General features: G+C 37.6%; 2 protein-coding genes and 2 non-coding genes across 4 annotated transcripts; 1 reads left to right on the top strand and 3 right to left on the bottom strand.

The window, feature by feature from the left end:
- Positions 1-311: 311 nt before the first annotated feature.
- LOC122087307 (26S proteasome regulatory subunit 6B homolog) lies at positions 312-9,022 on the bottom strand. Its single transcript, XM_042656387.1, has 6 exons — positions 8,471-9,022; positions 4,045-4,275; positions 3,296-3,454; positions 2,672-2,824; positions 2,407-2,490; positions 312-595 (listed from the first exon to the last, which is right to left on the bottom strand). Exons 1-6 carry the CDS (start codon positions 8,969-8,971, stop codon positions 461-463), a joined length of 1,263 nt encoding a protein of 420 aa, XP_042512321.1. The 5' UTR covers positions 8,972-9,022; the 3' UTR covers positions 312-460.
- Positions 9,023-13,531: 4,509 nt separating this feature from the next.
- LOC122087612 (root phototropism protein 2) lies at positions 13,532-17,025 on the bottom strand. The gene is made up of 5 exons (XM_042656807.1): positions 16,685-17,025; positions 16,541-16,610; positions 16,065-16,442; positions 15,259-15,981; positions 13,532-14,267 (listed from the first exon to the last, which is right to left on the bottom strand). Exons 1-5 carry the CDS (start codon positions 16,744-16,746, stop codon positions 13,788-13,790), a joined length of 1,713 nt encoding a protein of 570 aa, XP_042512741.1. The 5' UTR covers positions 16,747-17,025; the 3' UTR covers positions 13,532-13,787.
- Positions 17,026-21,478: 4,453 nt separating this feature from the next.
- Positions 21,479-21,550, bottom strand: TRNAH-GUG. The gene has a single exon. It is a non-coding gene; the product is annotated as a tRNA-His (tRNA).
- Positions 21,551-23,336: 1,786 nt separating this feature from the next.
- Positions 23,337-23,409, top strand: TRNAR-CCG. Its single transcript has one exon. It is a non-coding gene; the product is annotated as a tRNA-Arg (tRNA).
- The last annotated feature ends 36 nt before the right edge of the window (positions 23,410-23,445 follow it).

Below are 23,445 nucleotides of genomic sequence, written 5' to 3'. Positions count from 1 at the left end.
AGGGACCTGCAGACACCGGCGTGGCAATCTTTGTCACCTTAAAAATTCACAATTTTGATACTCAAAATAAAAGCCCATCCTCTCAAAATAACTCTTCTTTTTAAAACAAATTATCCACTAATCCAGATGGATCCTTCCGGGATGAGTTTTCACAACCTCCAACCACAAATCAAGGGTGGAAAACGCCTTGAGAAAAAAAAATTCATTAATTCACGCAATGTTATAGTATTTCAACCGATAATTTGAAGGAATGCATTTGCAGGGGTTGAGAATCAACCAGGGGGAGGAAAAGGAAAAGAGGAAGCCAACAATAATATTAATTTAATTCACAAAGAAAAACCAATAAAGTAATTATACAAAAGATTCTTATCCTGTTAATGCGGGTGTGTATTTGATGCAGAAAGGAGAAAAGTCTAAAACAAGAGCATGGAAGGGTGCTACAGTTTTCTTGAAGGCCTCTTCATTTGTAGAACTCAAAATCAGTATCAGGCTTCTTCACATTGGCCCGGTATCCCTTCTCAAAGTCCTTGGGAAGAATAACATAACGGTTCTTGCGCACAGCATGCATTCCTGCTTCTTGACAAATTGCTGTAATCTGGAGCCATCACATAGAGAGAAAATGGTTAGCACTGGCGACTTCAAATCATTTAAAACCATCAACAGACTACATATTGAACTCATTCAAACTCTCTAAACCTTCCTTACCAAATAAAATAAAACTCTATAAAACTAGAGCAATACCTGCTATTATGAAAACATGCTAAACAAATTATCACTTAGGGTCTGTGATAATATAAAAAATAAAAATAAAAAGGTATCACTTAGGGTAGTGTCATGGGACGCTCATGATAGGATACTTACGAAAGGTCACCTGATATCAACTACCCTTGACTTCGACTTTAATCCATCCCTCTTTCATTATGAAATTATATAAAATGAAGAGAGACTTTTTGAAGAGAACTCCAAATCAGGGGTTTCATCCTCCTGATTTCTCACCCCAATTCTACAGCCGGCAAAGTCACTCACCATTGCTTGTTTCTTTCTTCATCTCCCTATTAGCTAGATAAACTTTCAATTCCCACAAACCAAAAATCTCACCAGAAAATAACTCATCACCTTAAAACCTTAGCTGTGAACTGAAATCCAATGAATCCTGCAATCTAAGCCCTACCTGAAATGCAAGAACTCTCTCCGGAAAGTCAAGAATTTGCAGCCCGCAAGGAAATGCTGGCAAAGGTAAAGAAAAAGTGGCCACTGAAGAGAGAGAGAGAGAGAGAGAGAGAGAGAGAGGGGGGGGGGAAGTTGTGGTTATCAGAGAATGGAGAAGAGAGAGCTCAACCATGAGTTGGGTTTGGAGGAGGGTTTGTGTGTAAAATTACTCCAACGCCCTTGTTCAAAAATTCAGCAAGTCACTAGCAAGATACTAAGATCGACCACGAGTTGGGGAAGTGAGGGCATTTTCTGTCCAGGTGCAACTTATGTGGATGGTGGGAGATCCATAACTTCTACCCCCTTTTTTCTTTTTGGGTAAAAACTTCTACCTATTACTTGTTTAAAAATCACTCGTTAAATTAACGCACTGAACACCAAAAGATAAGTTTGACTAGTGCTTCATGGCAAGATGGCAAAAATAATGCACCTATTCCGGGAAGCCAGTGCCATACAACAGTAGTTTAAAAGGTAAAACTACGTGCACAAAAAGAGACACTAAACCATCAATAAACACACACCTAGCCTCAATAAAATTTTCAGATCTTCCACTAGTCCAGTAAACAAATCATTTTCTACCTTTCCACTTAGGGTCCACAAAATGAGGGCCCTGTAGTTGACCCAAGTGGTTGGGGGTTAGGCTTTCTCAGTTGAGGCATCCCTTCTTTTTTCCTTTAATCTTTGCCCTAATGCCGACATATGATCTCATAATCCTCAGCGCTGAAGTCACCCCTTAATTCTTTTAACCCCAACTCCAACTTCCCCTCAACCAAGTCAAGGTCTAATATGCACTCACCATAAGTCCATTAACAAGAAGTCAACTCCACGCCTATAAGTGCAGTATCTAAATTGAAAGACATGTTTCCATCATTGTATGGCACTATATTTTTTTTTTTTTTTGGCTACTCTTTCCTTCTGAGCGCCACTGGCCAATGGCCAGCCTACTGGGCGCTAGTAGGGCCAATGGCCACCAACTCGTACACAAACACACACTTGCATACAACAGGGTTCGATCCTTCAACCTCCTTCCCTGGAAGCCCCACTCTTCAAGCCGAAGCTGCCACCACTAGGCTAAAGCTAATGTTCGTTGTATGGCACTAGACATTCAACAATACATGTAGAGAAGAGAACCAGTGATATACTGTAAATAAAATTAAAACAAAAAAAAAAAACTAAATCCCAACTGGATTAACGAACCTCAGCAGCACTAATTTTATCAGGTCGAGAAACATAATCTTCCAAGTCCACCTCATCACTTAAGTTCATCTTAGCAGTGCAGACCTGTACAAGGACAGAAGTGTTACAATCCCTAAAAAAAGAAATAGCACACCAGCCAAAACAAGTCTCTTTTGTCAAAATTCAAGGGGTTTTGGGATCTCACAAAAATTATTTTTAAAAGAAAAATGCTCCAAGTTGAAATACATAGTAGAAAGAAGTTTTTTAAGGACTAGCCAAAACTCACCTGAAAAACAAGTCTCTTTTGTCGTCTATCAGGCAAAGGAAATTCAATTTTCCGGTCAAGCCTACCAGGTCGAAGAAGTGCAGGGTCTAGAGTATCAGCCCGGTTAGTTGCCATTATTACCTTCACATTCACTGTCTGATCAAACCCGTCCATCTGGAAAGGAATTCAAAACCCCCCAAAAAAATCGTCAGATACAATCTAATATGCAGATTTGCAGACTTCTATCTATTCAAAGCCAGAAACATGACTTCACGCATGCTTCTCTCAGAGTTCGCCCCAGGAAACCACTGATGGATGGACTTTTTTTAAATGAATAGGACACAACATAATGTAGCATATGACTCCATGTCTGTCCTTTATATATGCTTAAGGGGGAAAAACAGACTGTTTTCTACCTTTTATCTCCAGGTCCCTGATTCATACAATGCACAAATATCTTAGTGCTCAACAAGAAATGCCATTTTTTGAGCAAAACCATATAACATCCCTTACTTCCAGTCTTCCAAACAGAGTCAATCACACATTGGATACGAACTCCCTTTTCAATACCCTCCATCCTTGACTGAATTTTGAGCCCATTATACTTCTTGTACCCACAAAACCTACATCATTCAAAGCCTTTACCTGATTGAGGAGTTCCATGAGGATTCGTTGAACCTCTCTATCTGCTCCAGTTTGAGCATCAAACCGAGCTGTAGCAATGGCATCCACCTCATCAATAAATATAATCGCAGGAGCATTCTCCTTGGCAAGACGAAAAACATCACGAACCATCCTTGGGCCCTGAAAGGAAGTGTAGACAAATCAAATCACTTGAAACATATTTATTTCAGGGATTGAAAGATATGGCATAGGATATTTATTTAGCCCAGAGTAAGGAAAAAATAAATGATTTGGGTGAGGAAGGGGAGCAGAAGGTCCAAAACCATTATTACATGTTCACATTTAAAAATCTAGGGACCAAATATATGGATACAATATCAAATATAACTTAAAGAGAATTATAATTGCATCTAAACAACCATAACATCCATTTAAGTCATCAAGATCGTGAATTTCTCATCCAAAAAAGAGTTCGTAGAAACTCATTGAAGCTATCAAACAAAATACTACACTAAATGACAAGTTGATGATCCCTTAACTATTCCTTGATAAAAAAACACACATAAAAAAGCCAAAGAATTGGGAGATGGATTTTGCTTTTCCAATGCAGCATGCACTGAAACAGATATGACTGATATCGCAAAGAAGATTGAAACAACACGTGGAACAAACTACAAGAAGTTATAAAATGAGGGAGAAAACAGTTGAGAAATTCCTATTAGCAGCAAAAATATTAGCAAGAAAAAATTTAGCAACAACTCAAGCCCTACCTCACCCAAATACTTTTGAACAAATTCTGAGCCCACCACTCTGATGAAGGCTGCGGTTGTATGATTAGCGACAGCTTTGGCAAGCATCGTTTTACCAGTGCCAGGTGGTCCATAAAGTAACACTCCTCGAGGAGGATCTATTCCAATCTGCTTGTATAGTTCATGATGCGTCAAAGGTAACTCAACAGCCTCACGGATTTCCTGCTTTTGAATGTCACATCCCCCTATATCCTGCCCACACAAGAAAGATAAACAATGATTTAGGAAAAGGAGGCCACGCTTGCCGAAAGGGTGTGCCAACTTTGTACTGCTTGCAAAATATCACAGTTGAGACTTCGGGTGGGTCCATATAATAACATACCCTCAACCCCACTCATTGATCAAATATCAATGCAAAAAGACCATGTGATATGAATCAAAATTATATTCAACGCCAGAGAAAATAGAAAAAGATGCCACTAAACTCCACTATTATCCATTTTGTTTTATATACGATGAACAATGTTTTGACCCTATTATACATTTGTACATAGCATTATGCTGAAACTTGATCTGATGGGGAAGGGTCTTGCATCTTCAATAACACGAACCACCCATGTCAACCATTACCTGCCATGTGATAACTTGCGAGCTTTACAAATTTCACAAACCTTTTTGAACATTATACTTCCTTTTATTAATAAGTTGCCAAGTTCCAACAAAAGGTACCAAAAAGGCAAGCCATTTCCAGACTAACTTCACAAGTTATAAATGACCAATATGAAGATACAGGTGCTTGGTTCCAAAACAAAACTAGGGAAAAATTAAACTATTTTGTTACTAGTCAAAGAAAAAAACTAATGATATATTAGTGAATACAATTTCCACCCCGATATTTAGAAACAATTAAAGAACAAAAGAAAGCTACGAAACTAGCTCAACAGAGAATAAAAATTTCTTCATTCACAGCAGCAGTAAAAAACAATCAATATGCAATTCACTGTTTTCCGCAGAGGTATACTGGTGGAGGGCCGGTTAGGGAGAAGGGGAAACTGGAGATGAGACTCAGGGTTTCAGGGGAGAGAGGGAACCGCCAAAGAAAAAAGGAGGGGGTGGGGGAAGGAAACTTGCACAAGCCCTACCACACAGGCTCTCAAACACAATCAACTCAATTCATCTTTTTCAATCTGTCCAATATGTTACATACAAATAATAAAAGAAAACGACTCCAAGTTAACAACTATTCTAGGACTCCTAAGTCCTAACCAAAAACAACTTAAAACTTTCTTTAACTCTTCCTACATATCCTACCCAAATTAAAAGATCTCCTTACATAATTATCCCAATAAAATAAATAAAACCCTAAATACCCTACTAGACTAAAAAGATCCAAGATTGGATTCAGTCATCTTCATCTTGATACCCAAATGGGTTAGGATCCGTCCAAGGTACTGCGCCTGCATCATCTACTCATTACCAAATATACTGACATTAGGATGTCTATGAAACATGTATATATACATTTAGGGCCCGTTTGATAACATTTCAAGAAACGGAACAAAAAGCGTTTGATAAAACTGTTTCGTTTCACTTGTTTTCAGAAATAGAAATTAAAATTTCTACCTATTTATGGTTTAAAAAACAACCCAACTTGTTTTACTGTTTCTGAAAACGACTCGTGACCATTCTTTCACTGGTTACTATCGACTTCCAAAAACATAACTTATCAAACACCTTCAATTCCGTTTTTGTTTCTAGAAACAGAAATTTATGTTTCTGCTGTTTCTTGAAACAGAAACGGCAGAAACGTTATCAAACGGGCCCTTAGTCATCCATACCCATGATCCTTGGGACAATATGGCTGAAAACCATCATAGCTCTTAATTATTCATAACAAAGGATAAAGCTAACTGCCAATCAATGACCAATGAACAGATGGGTGGGTGTGCTGGCTTATGCGCCATCAAATTATAGCATTCGGTATGATGTTCAGAACCCATGGTTCAGGGTTACTGAAGCAGGAAAAGACAAATGATGAGGCTTCCCCAACCTTGGCAAAAAAGAGAGGTTAAGGGGACCACCCCTTGGAAGCTATTTCCACAGTACCAACCCCTTGTTTTGGAATCAAGCCAACTTTAAGGCAGCCCTAGCGATGATTTTGGTTGCACTAGATTCTAAACAAGGGATTGACCCTGTGGAAGCTACTTTCAAGGTGATTCCTCTCCCCCCTTTTGGGGGGAATTACCTAGATCCACTAGATAGCAAAAATATTTACAAAATTGTTAGGTAGTAATTATATTTTACAATCACTACTCATTTACAATCACTACTCATGATGTTGGAAAGCTATACCGAATCCCCATATGAGTATGAAAAGCTAAGAGAACCTAATATATCCCCAACATTCTCTTTTTTCTTTCTTATTATTTTTCTTCTTCTTCCTATGATGGATAAACACCTCCACAATCACTCCCTCCTCCCTTCCCCCTCCCCTGCAACCCCGCCCCACCCGCCTGCCTACAAACCCACCCCACAACACCACCACCACCACCATCCGCCCACTCCCCCCTTGATATCCCGACCTCCTTATTCCAACTACTGCTTCTCTAAAATTATTAGTTAACTACAAAAAATCAATAGGAGAGGACACAAAAATTGTATTGAGGATGCTCTGGTACAAACGGTCCCCATGTAGAGGACACAAAAATTGTCTTGAGAATGCTCCCAATGTTCGTCAACGTTGTGGTTGCTTACATTCCCATCACCCAAATCTTTGCAATCACTATCCAACAAAGTAACAATGGACCTAGTTTGGGAAAACTGATCAATAAGGCAAAAAGGGGTGGGGAATTTGTTAGAGTGGATCCCACATGTTGTGGGTTGGGTTGCCAAGGAAAGGAAAGGGAAGGAAATAATGAAATATGTAATTTTTAGTGGGGTGGGATTCTAAAGGAATGAGAGGAAATGGAGCTGGGGTGGAATTCTATGGGATAGAGAGGAAATTGGAGGAGGAGAGAGAGAGAGAGAGACACACAAACAACTTTTCCATTAAGTCCTACCATTTTATCATGGAAAGATAAACAAGAAGATGAATATATTACCTGAATATTAGCCATCGAAAAATATTAATGGAAGTAAATTATTTGTGGAAGGATAGATGCAGGAATAAGTGTAAAATTATATAAGGAATAGATGCAAAGAATTCCAACGCCTTAGTGCCTTGAGGCCAGAGATTACAACCCACATGTAAAGCACACAGAAACTCAGCAAACTCAAGGGAGATCCCTATAAAGAAGAAGATAGAAGAGGAGGGGAGGGGAATAAGAAAGATAGCAGTCACCGAGTTTTTATGTAGCTGGGTTAGCTGTGCTTAATTTTGTTCTAGTTAGCTATGCTTAGTTTCATTATGGTTTTTCAACAAATAGACAAACACCCCATTACTAACAGAGATAAATTAATGCCCAGGTTTAAAAATTTTAACTTCTAAATCAATATAGACAAGCCTGCTAAGCTGGCCTTTCAGCAAAACAACATTACTGGTGCATGAAAACATTCTAGGACATTTCTGCAGGGAAAAACTTGAAAAACTTCACATCAGGTTCCAATTAGCAAAGGAGACAATCCAGAATCTACTGAAGAAGTCGAGTGACAGTGAACAGGCAGTAAATATCCAACTTCAGACTCTTCGCGGGTGGCGTGAAATCACATGCCAGTGTGACACTCATTCAAGACTACTACTAATTTTAGTGAAGAATACTCCAAATGTGCCCGTGCCGACACGGGGGAAGTGGTACTCTTTCATGCGTGGCTGTTAGGATAGACAATGTGCTATTATGAGTCCCCTTCCCGCCCCCGGGGCGGGGATTAACCTAAAACATTCGACATTCGAGGATGGAGATAACAAAGATTTGAAAATTCTTTCTGAAGTTCGAATATAAAGTGCCCAGAGGTGTCCAATAGTAACAAGGAAGTGCAAATAAAAAAGTGAGCTGATTCACAGATAAGTACGGTCAAGATAATCAAACACAGACAGGAATGAAGAAAACCCTAAGTAGCGAGACCGGAAAAAGAAATGAGAGGGAACACAGGGAAGCCCAGCCATTGTTACTAGGGAAGATATGGAGAGAGAGAGAGAGAGAGAGAGAGAGAGAGAGAGAGAGAGAGAGAACAACCACAAAAGCCTTTCAAAAAATCATCCGAAGGTTCTTACTAAACTAATATCGGAATTCTACGAAATCTACCAAATTCAAACAGAAGGAAGAGGAGACAAGGGAGGAAAATGAATTAGCAAAAAGAAACAGTCAACAAACCCTAATGATAAAATTAACCCTATCAACGAAAATAACACTTGGGGGACTCCAACCAAAACAGTGGGAGGATGAGTATCGAGAGAAAGAAAAATACCCCAATAATCCGAAACCCTAATTTTGTACGAAAGAAGACTTACATTATAGGTAACATCTGGTTTCTCAGACTGGCTCAACAACGAGATACTCGAGTCCGCTTCCGGTGGCAAAACGTCAACAAGGGCGTTAGAGTGCCGATGCAGAGCCACTGACGCTGAAGGCTTCAACAGCTCCCGATTAATGGTGCTGAGTATTCTCACATAGTAATTGGAGCCCGTTGTTGATCCAACAATGCCATTGTTCTGATCAACCATCTCCATAAACTGCCCGATAACGAGGGGAACCGATTGGATCCTCTTCACTTCTTCTTGGGCCCGGAGAAGTTCACGCTTCAAGTTCTTCTGCTCGTCCTTCACATATTCCTCTTGAATATCGATGAACTCGAGTTGACGCTGCAAAGATTTAAGGCGGCCATACAAATCCTCCTCATCGGAAGACGATGACTGGTCGGAAATTCCATATGGATCAGATCTCGACGAAGGGAAAGACGGTGGTGGTTCCAACGATTGTTTTGGGTCGACAACCATGGCTGATGCAGCCATCTTTGCGTTTCTCCGATTTAGTTTTCCCGACTAAGGACAATAACTCGTTTGCCTTCTGTGTTCAATTTATAGGTAGCCAGTGAGGACGATTCTGGTAGAGTGTGTCTCAAGAAAAGGTCAGCCAGGTTGCGGTTGGCCGGTCCCGAGTTGGACTCCAGACCAGGATGGAAGCATCACCAATTTCTAGCCCGAGGCAGTCCTAGCCTGGATTAAACTATTGACTGTGAAGGAGAACTTTCCCTTATCTATTTACATTAGTAACGTACCTAAAAAAAAATCCACATCAAAATTAATATATTTATTATTATTTTAGTAAACATTAATATCAATTCATCTGCAGTGAAAAGAAAATATTTTCTCCCAATCGAAGTGAGAAATAACCTACAATTGGGGGCCTACAAAGTTAATATTGATATTCACTACTCTAGGAATTTAATCATCATACCAAACCACTATGTCAAAAATCACTTGCAATTTGATAGATATGGATCATATGGTTACTCCATATATTTACATAAAACTCTAGAACCATCTCTAGGCTCAAACAAGTAGGTGAAGGGCTTCAAAGGTGAGTTTAGAATGGCAAAAAAATTCATAAATTCCATCAAATAATAATATGAAAAAATTTCAGAAAATAACAATCCCTAATTACGTGGTGCAAAGGAATAAAATGACGGCCCAACTCTTATAAAATACAAAATCCACACCCTGTTGATGCCCCAACAAATCCACTCATTGGCCCCACAACAATATAGCGTTTTTCTTCTCTTGAAAATTTAAGCACTTTTTATAACCACTTCCTACTTGCTTCAAGTTGAAATCCGACCTTTGAAATGAGCTTGAGGTCCATTATGACACCATTTGATAGAGTTTCTGTTGTTTTTGTGTCTAGAAACAACAAAAACAGCTTTTCACATATTCAAAAACAAAAACGAATTTTTTGGTGTTTGATAAACCTATTTCTCGAAGCATTTTTTGTAAATATAATGCTATTAAAAAACCCAATAGTATCATCGGATGCAAAAAAATGAGAGATATGGTTCGGTTGCCTCTATTTAAGTTTAAATAGTTGAGAGATTTATTGAACACAACAACCTTTTTTCTCTCTCAAATTCGTTTCTAGAAATGACTTCTTCGTCAAAGTCATTATTAGAATTGTAAATAGTTTTATGTTTCTAGAAATGGGTGAAATAGAGCAACTTTATCAAACGTTTTTTAAACTATTTCTCTATTTCTGGGAACAAGAAAAAGCAGAAACAGTAAAAAAGTAACGTTGTCAAACGGCGCCTACATGTTGACCTCCTCCACAACATGGTTTTCAAAATAGGGAATTGGATCAAGCATATTGGTATCGACCTTGCTCAATGTTGATACTTGTCCGATTTGGTAGAACAGTTGTTATTAAAGATCAATTTTAAATTAAATTATGGGCAAAACTATCTGAATCGTTAGCATCGATATCGGCTGTAACCGATACCATTAGCATCATGGATACTTTGATTTAAAATCATGCTCAGCATCCATCTATATATGCCATGTGGCAAGTGGTAATAAAAAATACGTTTTGAACATACTCTTTTGGGATGCCAAATTTCGACGGGAGATTTGCTAAATGGATAGATAAAATATATTCTTGTCTAGTTCAGGTGTAAGGACTAAGGGATAATCCCGATTACATATAATCTCACTTAATTCATATAATAAATCATTCACAGGGAGACTCGATGATGTCAACTAACACATAAAGTCTTTAGACCAGCAAAACCAGTGACATCCGGGGGTGTTAATGTGGCTTATTGCAATGTCTTATCAGTTATAAAATAATTATTAGGGAAAAGTCTATCCCACAAGCGGCATAAGCTACATTTGGCACTCTTTTATCTTTCTTCCTCTTTTTCGCCACTTATTATAACTCGCTACAGTTGGCACTCTTCTCGCCTGTGCCCGACCTTTGTCAACTTAGGGCATGTTTGATAACATTTTAAGAAATGTGTTTTTGTCATTTCTGTGTCCAAAAACGATAGAAACTGAACAAAAACCGTTTGATAAAACTATTTTGTTTCACTTGTTTTTAGAAATTTAAATTTTTATTTATTTATGGTTCAAGAAACGATCCAGTCGTTTATGGAAATGACTCATAGCCATTATTTCGCTGGTTTCTATTGACTTCTAGAAACATGACTTATCAAACACATTCAATTCCGTTTCTGTTTGTAGAGATGAAAATTTAGGTTAATATCGTTTTTTGAAACAGAAACGGCAGAAACGTTATCAAAGGAACCCTTAGAGAACCATACCCTTCAAAATTAACACATTTTAATAAATTAAAAAAAAAAAAAAAAAAAAACACGCACACACACACACACACATTAGCACATTCTTTTTATATTTTTTTCGTTAGGGGCAAATGAGAATCTGGATTATACTCATACATGATTATACAATGCCATGCGCCCTTTTGCTTTCATAGATCCCCTTATACACTCACAATGGCAACATAGAAAGACAACTTTTTTTGGGGGGTAAACAACATAGAGGGACAATGATGGAAGCAAAAGAACACATATCATCATCCATATATACACCTTGCACAGAAGATAATTCAATTCAATGTCCCATAGTTAGGATCAGCTCCTTGTGTACATGAATTTTTCACATTATGGTTTTGTGACATTGCATGTCCTTTTTCTTTTATAAATGTCTCATTGTGAATGTTTAGAGGTATCTGTAAAAAAAAATTCTAAAAAAAAGAAAAAAATGACACATATCATCACGAAATCATGTATAAAGAGTCATTACATTTTCAGATACATGGGTTAATCCATACATTCCAGTTTGATTCAGGGAATCAATATCGACTAAGACGGATCACAATTACTAATTGGTCCTTTCCGTTGTAATAGGTTGATGTCACACTTCTAATATACTACACAAATCAACCAACATTAATTAGGGGACACAACCTTCCATAATGGAATGTTGTAACCAGATGGGTCAAGCAGTCGAAATAGTTTCTTGACAATTAGTGGGTAAATTTAAGTAACCCTTACCCCTAAACTTCACACATGCGAAAACCTCGTGCATCAAGTACACCCTTTTCAACCTTCCATGATCAATTCCTTCTATCCCAGCTGGAGTGATGTCACACTACACCCCTTCCACCTCTAAGTATCACGAGCTAGTTGAATACCACCACCACTCTCTTGCTCTAATCTCAAACTAGGGTTGGTTTCACTTTTGGACCATCCTTTAACAACTGGGACACGCCAAGGAGGACCACAGAAATAAAATAGACTCTCGTTTGTACATGGAAGAAGAAAAGTCCAACTAGAGGGAGACACATCAGTAGAAAAACTGCCAAACATACAGCCACAACAGCTGTGCAAATGGGGCAGCCCTAGCTCCACGAGAGAAACCAATATTGCCAAAGCCAACTGTTAATAATTTGGTTCTCAATGTTCCTTCTATAGTTCTATCTAAAAACGTAACGAGCCAAGAGGGTTGGTAGCTTAGTGTAAAGAAGCTTTTGTCCCATTATCGCTTGAGTTGATTGATTATGAATTCAAGTTAGTACACTACTCCCTAGTTCCACGAGAGAAACCAATATTGCCAAAGCCAATTGTTAATAATTTGGTTCTCAATGTTCCTTCTATAGTTCTATTTAAAAAGTAACGAGCCAAGAGGGTTGGTAGCTTAGTGTAAGGAAGCTTTTGTCCCATTATCGCTTGAGTTGATTGATTATGAATTCAAGTTAGTACACTACTCCACTATCTCTTATTGGTCTTGTAGAAGCTCCAATAGATTTACACTTGATTATTTTATGCTTAAATCTTTTCAATGAATTGATATAGGATCGATCTCGGGTGATATCGATTCAATTCAAGCAATCTTGAGTAGTTTAAAACTATTCTGCTAACCTGATCCGATCTTAAAAACTATGCTCCTAACCCCGGGACTTACCCAAAATAAGGGTGTCAATCGATTTAATTTTGGCTATTCAATTTGATTTCGGTTCAATTCAAGATAAAAAATAGAAATTAAATCCGAACCAAGAATAAGAACACAATTAAGAAATCAAACCAAAACCCTCCTCCTTTCGGCTTCCTCCGGTGTTATTTCTTCGTCATCAATGCATCGCTGCTAGGGCCTCCGGGAAGTTGGGATTGTCATGTGTGGTGGCAATCTAGTACTCACCGTGTTGGCCAAAGGTAGTGGTGTTTGGTAGGTTGATTCATAGTGGTTAGTTAGTTCATTAATAAAGTGAAACCTAATTTTGGGTAATGTGATTAACTTTTTTAAAAATCAATTTCGTTCACTGTTCTAACACCACTCATAATCAAACACAAGCATTGGAAAGATTGAGGACCTTGATCGACAATACAAGTGTAGATCAGGTTCTTGTACGAGAATCATGGATTAAATCTACTATAGACAATAATAGTTTTCGTACAAGAACTTGATATGCTCTCTGAAACACTCATCATCAAGCACAACATTATAACGGATCCAACACTTGAGTACTAGCCCTAATTGGCAGTCGGAGAGAGTTGGAATAAAAAGGAGCTGAAGAGGATCCAAATCCCAAATTAACTTTATTCATCGTCTTAACAGTTTTTTTTCATGATCCCATTTTCAAAGAGTAAATATCGACCAGCTGTACAAAAAATTCAAACACACAACTTATAATAATCGCCCTAGTCAATGCTCCCACACACTAATAATATGAGTTTTATCTTCAATAAAGTACAATAAAAGTTGATAATCAACAAAGACAAACCAGATGATTATAGTAAATCCCACTCACTAATAAGGAAGTTTAAGAAATGGAAAACCTTCTCCTCCGAGGCTTTGTTACATCAATCCCTTCATCGATGTTTAAGGTGTCCTTCGATCCATTCCGGAAAGGATTCAACTTCAACTTCCCTAGAGTCTTGGACACCGATGAGATGAAGGATGGTTTCTTGGGTCGTCCTCCCTTGGCCGAGGAGCTCCCTTGATTCTTCTGCAAGTCTGAAAGGTACAACTTCATCTTCACCAGCTCTGATTTTAGTGCCTCGTTCTCCTTGAGCAGCGATACATCTTGTAATTGGTTCCTAGTTGTAACGGCGTCGTTCACGTTACCGTTGTCAACACCACTTCTTAGCTTTAGTTGATCATAGTAGAGGGCGTGGAGTACGATCTGGACAGGTAACCGTTTGTTCTGGGAGGCATGAACACGAGCTTCGTAGGAGAGCTTTAGAGCGTCTATTACGCTGCAGACCTTCTCCCTCTCTATCTCGTCCAATGTCGGGTGCGCCTGAAATGCAATTCATGGTAAGCAGAAATGGGAACCGCAAAAAATAGTAATAGATGGTACGAGTTTCAAACAATAAAAAAATTCGAATGATATAATCAAATAATAGTAAAAAAACTGCACGGTATGGGTTTTACGCGTGTAGATTTTAAATAAACGAGACAAAAAAAGATGATAATATATTCATATAAATTAAAAATTATTATATGAATACCTTAATCTAATGTTCAAAACAACTACAATATCCAACATTAATGCTTACATATCCCATATCTTATTATGAGTTATAAGATAATAATTGAATATCATCCAACATCAATTTTAAATTCATACAAGACATGTGTCCAAAATCTTATTTAACAATGTATTTTGGCTATGATGTTGTTCATCATTGTCAACATAGTCAACATGATCGTACGATCACCTGATAAAGAGGAGTATATTTAAAAATAAAATGACGTGTTGAATGCTGACTTGTATGATCAGATGATCGTGGGTTGAAATCGTCTGTAATTCCGATCTCGTACAATTCCGTGCAATACCACCTTCAGGGGGTGACACGTGTATTGATACCAATACAATGGTCCAGATCTAGTACAACTAATAAAACATTAAATCAGTGAAGAGGCATTTAAATCAGATCTGGACCATTGCATTGGTATCAATACACGTGTCACCCATTTCACGGAATTGTACGAGATCGGAATTGCAGATGATTTTTTACCGATGATCGTACATTGATCCATTTTCATTTAGTTTTGAGTTAGTTTCAAATTACCAAAAAAATCAGGTCAATCCGAGTTCAAGAAAAAAAGATATGGTGAATTTAGTAGAACGGTTTAGAAGGATAATGCTTGCTATTTGCAGTTTCTCCCGTATCTTTAAAAAACATTTGGTATCCTAATAAAGTATGGTTAAACGTATTTTAAATGGTAAAAAACACAAACACGTTTAAAACGGCGTTTTTACCAAGAGTGACTCAGTGGTCTCTTACCTTCAAGAAGATATCCACAGCTCGATAGAGATCGTCGTCGACCTTTCTCGCTGCCTTGGGAACCAGATTCGCGATACCATTAAACTTAGAAATACTGAGTTCTCCATAGGTTGCAATCTCACCAAGATACGAATCCACAGTCTTAGCAACCCTTTGCATCGCCGGAGAACAGATTTCACCGAGATCACCGGCGTTGAATACGGCCACGCTCTTCTCCTTCTCAACGAAACCCGAGATGATCCTGCGAACGCTCTGCAGATCAAGCAACCTCTCTCCGTCGTAAGTGAACGTCAGAACCAAGAGATCATCCACGGTGACGTGCTCCATAATCGCCGAGATTCGTTTCTCTATCTCGTTCTTGCAACTGATCGAAGTGCTTAAGAAGATCGCTGATCGTAATAGGCAGCAGAGGAAGTTCACCGGAAACGCCGCTTTCTCCTGCGGAAAGAGGGCGACGATGGATTCCAAAAGGTCACGCTGCCGGTTCCTGAGTTCTTTGTCGTCAGGATTCGACGATGTGACGTTGCCGGTATGATTCCGGACGAGATCCGGAAGGGATCTTTCGGTGTATGTCATCAGAGCGTTCGCGAGGGTTAGGATTTTCGCGTTACGGGATTTCATAGCAGAAAGTACTCTGCGGAAAGAGTTGATGTCGAGGATCGTTAACTCTTCCGACCACCAATTCGTCGGGGAACGACTCGGGAAGTTCGCCTCGATACAAGCCTGCAAGTCACAAATTTTCATCACTCAGTGACAGTGAAACTGAAAAACAGAGTCTTTGCGTAGTAGAGAGATTGTTAACTAACCTTGGAACTGGCAGCATCGACGCATCTTTGAACGATCTTGAGTTCTTCTGCAAAGGGAAGGAGAAGCTCGCAGGATTTCAAGACGGCAACGGCGCCTGAGAAGGTTTTTAATGCAGTGTGGGTGAGGAAATCCTCTGTTCGGCCGGCGAGATTACCCTCGAAGTAATTTTCAGTCATTTCAAGATATTCGGCGGCACAGCGGAGGGCGGCAACATTTTGAACGTTGATCTCGAAACTGACACCGAAACAGAACTTGGCTGCCGTCTCGAAGATCTCTGGCCCTCCCGGGATGCCTGAAAGATCGATCCTCGTCAGGTCTGCTTCTTTCGACTCCATTATTTTCTTTCTAATAAAGCCGCTCTTAGCAACCAGCATGAACTGCCATAGAACCAGTAACTCAACCCATCAGAAAAGAAGCAAAACACAGAGCAGAAGATTGTTAGGAAGTAGAAACAGAGGAGAAGATGATTTCTTACCTTGTGAAGAGAGAAATTTGCTTCACCGACCTCGACTGTTATGTCTGATGGGATTTCTTGAGAGAAAACCCTGAAACGATCACAACGAATTAGGAACCATAGATGAATAATTAATCAGGAAAAATATATTTTTAGAAATACTACCACTTTCCAGTCCTCTCGATGGCAAGGGAGAGCCTGCTACTGTTCTTCGGCGATGTAGTCATGAAGATGGGTTACGTTGCAGGCAGAAGCAGCAGCGGAACTGAGACGGTCCACTAAGACCTCTAACTTCGATTTCGACTTCTTCAATTTTTATATAAAGATTGCTTTCAAACAGAAGCTGAAATGTCTCATCTGCAGGTTTTAGAGCGAAATTTAAAGCCCTGATCGGCTGGAATCGGCTCTAAATCTTCTGCTCCAGTTGATTTTGGAGCGAAGAAATGCGATCGATCTGTTGCGCCTTTATCTTCACTCCTCTGGCTCAACGGTCAAGCCATTAATGCACTCGTCCTTTTCGGACTTTTAGGAAAAAGGGCGAGGATGCGACGGGACAATTCGTCGCTTCTTCAGTTCTTCATTGGATGTCTCCACCACCAAAAGATGTGGCTGGGAGAAGTCCAGCCACCAAGAGCCTCAAATACTTGGCTGGCGTGGCACCACGTCATCATACCGTCTAGCATGACACTTCAGCATCCAGTTGGCCTGTCTTTGGATGGGATAACATGGTGGGTTCCTACAGTAATCATTATCCAATTCAATGCCCCAACAACATCTTTCCACGTGGCTATATCCATCCATTTTAGATTTGCCAATTTTGACCTCATGCGTGCTATAATAATTTAGTCTTGTTCACCGAAAAAGGGTGGATTTTTTTTTTTTGTTCGGGCCTGGCGGGGTGTTTTAATTATAGATTTAATCAGGGAAAAAAATAAGGAGTTCTATCTTAAAAAACCATACCAAAATCAATAGAATTGTTTTTATTGGGGTGAAGATACCGATATTGATAATTCGTCTAGTCCATTATCCTTTCTTTTTAAATTGATCATCCTAATGTAATAGATTTTTCAGACCGGTTATTTTTTTCCTTTTCTTTTTTTTGTTATATATATTGCATTAAATAAAAATTCAGACTAACAAGGGGTTTGATCATAAAAAAGCCATGTCAGAATTTATGGGTAGGTCTAAGTTGGTTTTGGTTTATTATTCTTTTTTTAATTATCTCTTATCAGTTTTTTATTGATTCGGAATTAGTGTATATATATATATATAAGTAAATATATTATTGTTATATAGTTCAGTTATTCTTTCAAATATCACAGAATATTTATTTTGCCACATGGAGAGATGGTATGTTCATTTCGAACTTGGATAAAGATAATATATGTACTTATGTAGACATCTTAGGTATGTGGGTCAATTCATGTTTATAAGTACTCTAAATATTGTTGTGTACACTCTTTCAACTCTGAATTGAAACATATGATTTAGATTAATGAAAAAAAAAAGTAAAAAATGAATGGATGAGATTGGAAAAATATTGAAAGAAAAAAAGCCAACATGTAGATTCGCATGAGAAGAAAGTGCACAAAATTACAATCTATAAATCCAGGAGAAAAGTCAAGAGAGAAAACTAGGGGGGGACTAAAATTGAAATGGAAAGGCTTTCACTCCGTGACTTGGCAATAGATAGCTACAAAGAAAAAGGTTAGTTGCAGACATATTCGAAGTCAGAGAAAGGAATTGAAATAGCGGTAGGCTGGTAGCTGGTCATACTGTCACGTAAGTGCTATGTGTTTTGTGTATGACAGTAGGGCGTTTTCGCTGCAATAAAGGGCGGTAGGTCCCTAGTAAGGGCTGCAATCAAGGGAGGTTGGTCCCCAATAAGGTCCAAAGCTCTCCAAACTTGTGGATACAAATGAAGGTCCAAAGCTCTCCAAACTTGTGGATACAAATGATCAGTTGCTTCTTCATTATTCCAGTGACGTATTGGAACTTCCTTGACTTAACCATAAACAACTTGCAACCAGGTATGCGGACTGAGTCCACATTCTTTGCAGCCACAGTAATCTTGCAGTGAGCACTGATGGCTGAGAGTATTCCATAACACACTCCAAGGGGGTCCAATCACCAGATGCCCACTGGCTGCAAAGGATGTGGAGGTCAATAGACTCTGCACTCTATACACTTGAGAGGAAATTGCATTGCATGAAGAACTTGGGTTGTGAGTTGGGTTGTCCGCCTGTCTCACACCCCCAAAGCTCTCTTCTTGCCAATTTTTTTATTGTAAGAGGGTAGAGCAATAACAGGTATTGACATGCATGAAATTTTTTATTTTACAAGTATAGAGTAATAATTTTATGCACTCCTATGTTTCGTTAAAGGACACTTGCAACCAAGCAGCATTATTCTCCTTTTCCTTATTTTATTTTTATTTTTATTTTTATTTTTATTTTTATTTTTATTTTTTTTCTTATCACCATCTGATGTGGGTCATAAAAAATAGAGAATATCATTTGTCTCCCTTACAAGAGAGAGAAGACTAAGAATACAAACTTTGAACTATTACCTAAGCTTTGTACTGGACACATGTCCCACTCAATGGGGGTGTCAAAATGTGGACAAAATCAGTCAAATCAGACCTAATTGATCCGAATTAACTCAAACCTAAGTTTGTTGGATTGGCTTTGTGTTAGGGTATCAGTTGAAAACATGTCCACATTGACATTGAACTGAACGTAGAAAATCAGACGAAACAAATATTGATGAATACCAACTCAGAAATCATAAAAAAAATATATATATATATATATATTGAACCCAATATCACACTGATAACAAATCGATAAGAGCACAAATACAAACCAAATCTTTATTTATTAGTTTGGTCTTAGATTCATTCATTATCACATAGAAACTAGAGAAACAGACAAAAACTAAACCAAATTAATCGATTGACAACCCCAACTCATTGGCATTTAGAGTGCTTTCTGGGGAATTACTGGAAGCAAAAATGATGTGTCCAGCTTCGCACGTTGCAATAAAACATGATTCAAAAAAGAGTACTACCCCTATATATGAAAGAGGACAAATTTGATGTGATGACGAGCAAAATCTCATCTTCTTTTTTTTTTTTTGGTTTACCACCTTTGTTTTTTTGCTCATTAGAGATTCTTTATTAATCTCTCTCTCAAACTCTAACCATGTGTCATGTGAATCCCATTTCTACCAAAAAACAAATGTGAATCCCATATATATGATTGACCTATAATCCACACGATGTTGATACTTAATATGGCTTGTAGATTCCCAACAAACCCACTTTGTGGGACTCTCCCCCCACCCCTCCCCCCACCCCCCACCCCCACCCCCACCCCCACCCCTTTCCCTTTTCTTTTTTAACCTACTACTTTGTTGGTCCTGATTTCAGACTAACCATGACAATGAAGGCCTTGGATCCGGTTCCTCTCCAAAGCGCTGTGTTCATCCTCAAGTTCTCCCAACTGTCGGATAGAGGATTGGGAACAATTGCACGATGTAGAAAATCTCTTTCCTGAAAAGGTATTATACCTTATCCTTGAACGAAATGTCATTTGGTCTTTCTAGGTATTAATTGGTACTTCATGATTCAACCACCACCACAGCTAAGCCAGAATATGAAGATAACAATGGCCATAAACATTATCGTATGTGTGCATTTAAGGCAATCAACACAGACCAAGAGTATTTTGACATTTTTACCAATGAAAGATGTGGTTTCCAAACACTTAGAGAGACCCTCTGTACTTTCACTTTGTTGTCTTGTTCACTTCACAGCTTTCTACTTCCTAAATTATTTGTGAGTATGACTCCGAGGCTGAATCCTTTTTGAGGTTAATTTCTGTGGGAGCTTCCCCCATCATATTCATCCAAAAATAGCAAAAAAATGTTGCAATCTTAGAATGAAGAATCTTTTTTTTTGTCGTGGCCAATGATAAAAAACAAAATCATTATTCTGTGTATCGTGTTGAAAACGGCATAGAATATGAATGGAATGGTAAAAATATGACTCGAATATTAATGAGAAATGTCAGAAAAAAAATATTATGATTTTTTAAATATTTTTTTAGAAAGTTTATTTGGTTCTAAATTTTAAAAAGTTGAAAAATAATTATTAGTTATAAAATATATGGTTGGACACAACAAGTACATTTAAGCACCTTTTAAGAAAAAAATAATAAATAAATAATCCAACTATAGTGGAGTCCTCTATGGATATCCAAATGTATCATTATCAAGACAAAACCACTATATTGGTTAGAAAACGAATCTTTTTCCAACATTTTGTATTGCTTTTCAGGAAGTTTAATTTTTCTTATTTATATTTCTTACGCAATTTTTAATCAATCTTTAATAAATTCATAAAATATTTTTAGATTGAAACAAATGAAGCTGTCGGTGACTGGGTTTATCTCTCTCTCTCTCTCTCTCTCTTTAGTCTTCCCCAAATAAAGGATAAAGATATTATTTCATAGCAGAGAGAAAAATCGACCCAAATTCATGAATCAGAACAATCCCGTACACTTTTAATGCCATTTGAAACCCACTAAATCTCTCACTCTAATATGCATTAGATTAGATTGTTCTTGTATATGAACCTTTCCAACCTTTTGCTTGTGGGGTGAGTCAACTCCGGACTTTTTTTTTTTAATAAAAACAAAAGAGTAGCAAAAGCTTTGCATCTTTGGCTTTTCTTTCTAATGTCTAAAAGAGACGACCTAAGCACGATTCTTGAGTTTTATTGATCCATCCTTATTTTCCAGAGATTTTAACCCCCCAAAACAAAAAAAAAAAAGGGAATCCTTATATTTCAGAGATAGCCATAGCCATAGGGAGGAATAAATAACCATTGAGTCTTTAAGTGAAGGGATTAATAAATAACTATTGAGTCTTAAGTGATGATGCCTAAAAATTAATAAGTGTGGCTGCTGGGATTCGAGCCCAGGTCTCCACGGCCACAACGTGGAATTCTTACCACTAAACTACAGCCACTTTCTATGAAATAATTAACTGAAAAATAAGATAAAAATAAAAAAGATTTAATTGGGTCTCCCTCTTCTCTATAAAACAAATAAAAATCTGTGAAACTTACCCCTTAAAGCAAGATCTACAAGTGTCATGGATAAAAAAAAATGTGAAAAATATACCCGATTTCTAAATTGATTTTAATTGGAACTAATGGAGGTTAATCCCATGTTTCTCATCTCGAGTTTTTAAACATTGTTGGGATTTACTCAAATTTGCGAGGATCCACGTAGCTGAACCCATTATGTTTAGATAAGTATGAGTGTTGTTGTTGTTGTTGTTGTTGGGACATGCTCTACCGTAATGACATGTTATTCAATACATGCATTTTGAGATTCACCAATGCAAATTCATAACTTTCATCTTTTATTTTTAATTTTATTTTTTATTTTTTATTTCTTTTTGGGTAGATGGTGATCATCTATTCAGCATAACGGATTACACTACAAATTCATAATTAAACTACAATATAATTATTTTAGGAAAATGTTGGGTATGCCGCCGATATCAAGTATGCTAGCACCCATTGTGTCTATCTCTCTCTTCCCTTATTCTGAAATGACCCCCATATCCTTCCTGAATAATACTCCATCATGTGTTTTTATTGGTGCTATCCGTTAGCATGCTTGATATCGACGACATACCTATCCCTCTCCCAATTATTTTTTTTGTTGGTTGTAGAAACTACAATATAAACTTGACACATAGGTTTATTTATGCGTACTTTATATTTTGTATAATGTCATTTTTAAACATCTCATACAGACATACACAGTAAAAAAGTTGTTATAATTAATTAAATTTTAGAATGAAAATATGCTTTAAATATTTCATTTAGTATTTTATAATGGTTTTGTCTCCCACAAATGTTAAGGTGTTTTATTATTATTATTTTTTTTATAGAAAAAAAAAAAACACATGTGCGTAGCCTTTGGAAACGCCTCATGATTAGAATTCCTTCTCAATATTTGTAAAACCCATTCCTTTAAGCTTTGTTTTCATTATTTCGTAATATCCAATCATCAAAATAATATTTGCTAAGGAGTCCATGAAACAATAAAAATCTTGAAGATAATTTTATTTATAACATAAAAGTAGAACCAAAATTTAATATAACAAGAGTAATTTAATCGTTAAACATAATTTAAAAGGAAATAAAGAACCGTAACGGGTCATGATCCCTATGCCCTCTGATGGGTTTATGTGAAATGACCCCTTAACACCCCCCATGTGTCTTCTTTGGTTGGGATACCATGTGCATTCCACCAATGGTCTAGAAACTAACACAGTAGCTACACAGTCAGTTATCGTTCACTTGTCTTATTTATAATAATTATAATTCATAAGGATCCAGAATAAATAAAATTTCATTCATGAAAAGAAGACATCGTCCACAAAGAAAATGAAAAAAAAAAGTATTATCACGAAGGATAATTACAAATTTACAACGATATAAGGAAGATAATTCTCTAAATAAGCTGAACGCGCTAATGATGTAAAACAAAATGATATTGTAAAATAGGGTCATTCATAGTATCGTTTTAAACATAGACACAAAGATTCTAACATACTATCCCAACATAACATTAAATATTTCCCCCCTGAAACAAACGTCAGTTATTAGATAATAGAGTGTATATATTTTTAAATATTAGTCAAATTGGCTAACAAACTAACTATTATTACCTTAATTAGTATTAGTTATTAGAGGTTGTATGTTAGAATAGGTTGAGTAGTCTACACATCATGCGTAGATCGCATAGCGGAGTGGATATCGCGTTAGACTCCGAATCTAAAGGTCGTGGGTTCGAATCCCACTGCGATCGCTTGGGGACCTTTTGGCTTTTATCCATGAAAACTCC

Source organism: Macadamia integrifolia, chromosome 8 (genome assembly GCF_013358625.1).
Source record: "Macadamia integrifolia cultivar HAES 741 chromosome 8, SCU_Mint_v3, whole genome shotgun sequence".
Classification (NCBI taxonomy): domain Eukaryota; kingdom Viridiplantae; phylum Streptophyta; class Magnoliopsida; order Proteales; family Proteaceae; genus Macadamia; species Macadamia integrifolia.
This window is presented reverse-complemented; position numbering and strand designations above follow the sequence as displayed.

Excerpts from the sequence above, each read along its gene's own strand:
- LOC122087307 (XM_042656387.1), bottom strand. The coding sequence starts at position 8,971 with ATGGCTGCATCAGCCATGGTTGTCGACCCAAAACAATCGTTGGAACCA. Across the intron at positions 3,455-4,044 it reads TTCAAAAGTATTTGGGTGAG|GGCCCAAGGATGGTTCGTGA; the intron begins GTAGGGCTTGAG and ends ACTTCCTTTCAG. Across the intron at positions 596-2,406 it reads ATAAAATTAGTGCTGCTGAG|ATTACAGCAATTTGTCAAGA; the intron begins GTTCGTTAATCC and ends TGATGGCTCCAG.
- LOC122087612 (XM_042656807.1), bottom strand. The coding sequence starts at position 16,746 with ATGACTACATCGCCGAAGAACAGTAGCAGGCTCTCCCTTGCCATCGAG. Across the intron at positions 15,982-16,064 it reads TCGATGCTGCCAGTTCCAAG|GCTTGTATCGAGGCGAACTT; the intron begins GTTAGTTAACAA and ends TGTGACTTGCAG. Across the intron at positions 14,268-15,258 it reads CTGTGGATATCTTCTTGAAG|GCGCACCCGACATTGGACGA; the intron begins GTAAGAGACCAC and ends ATTGCATTTCAG.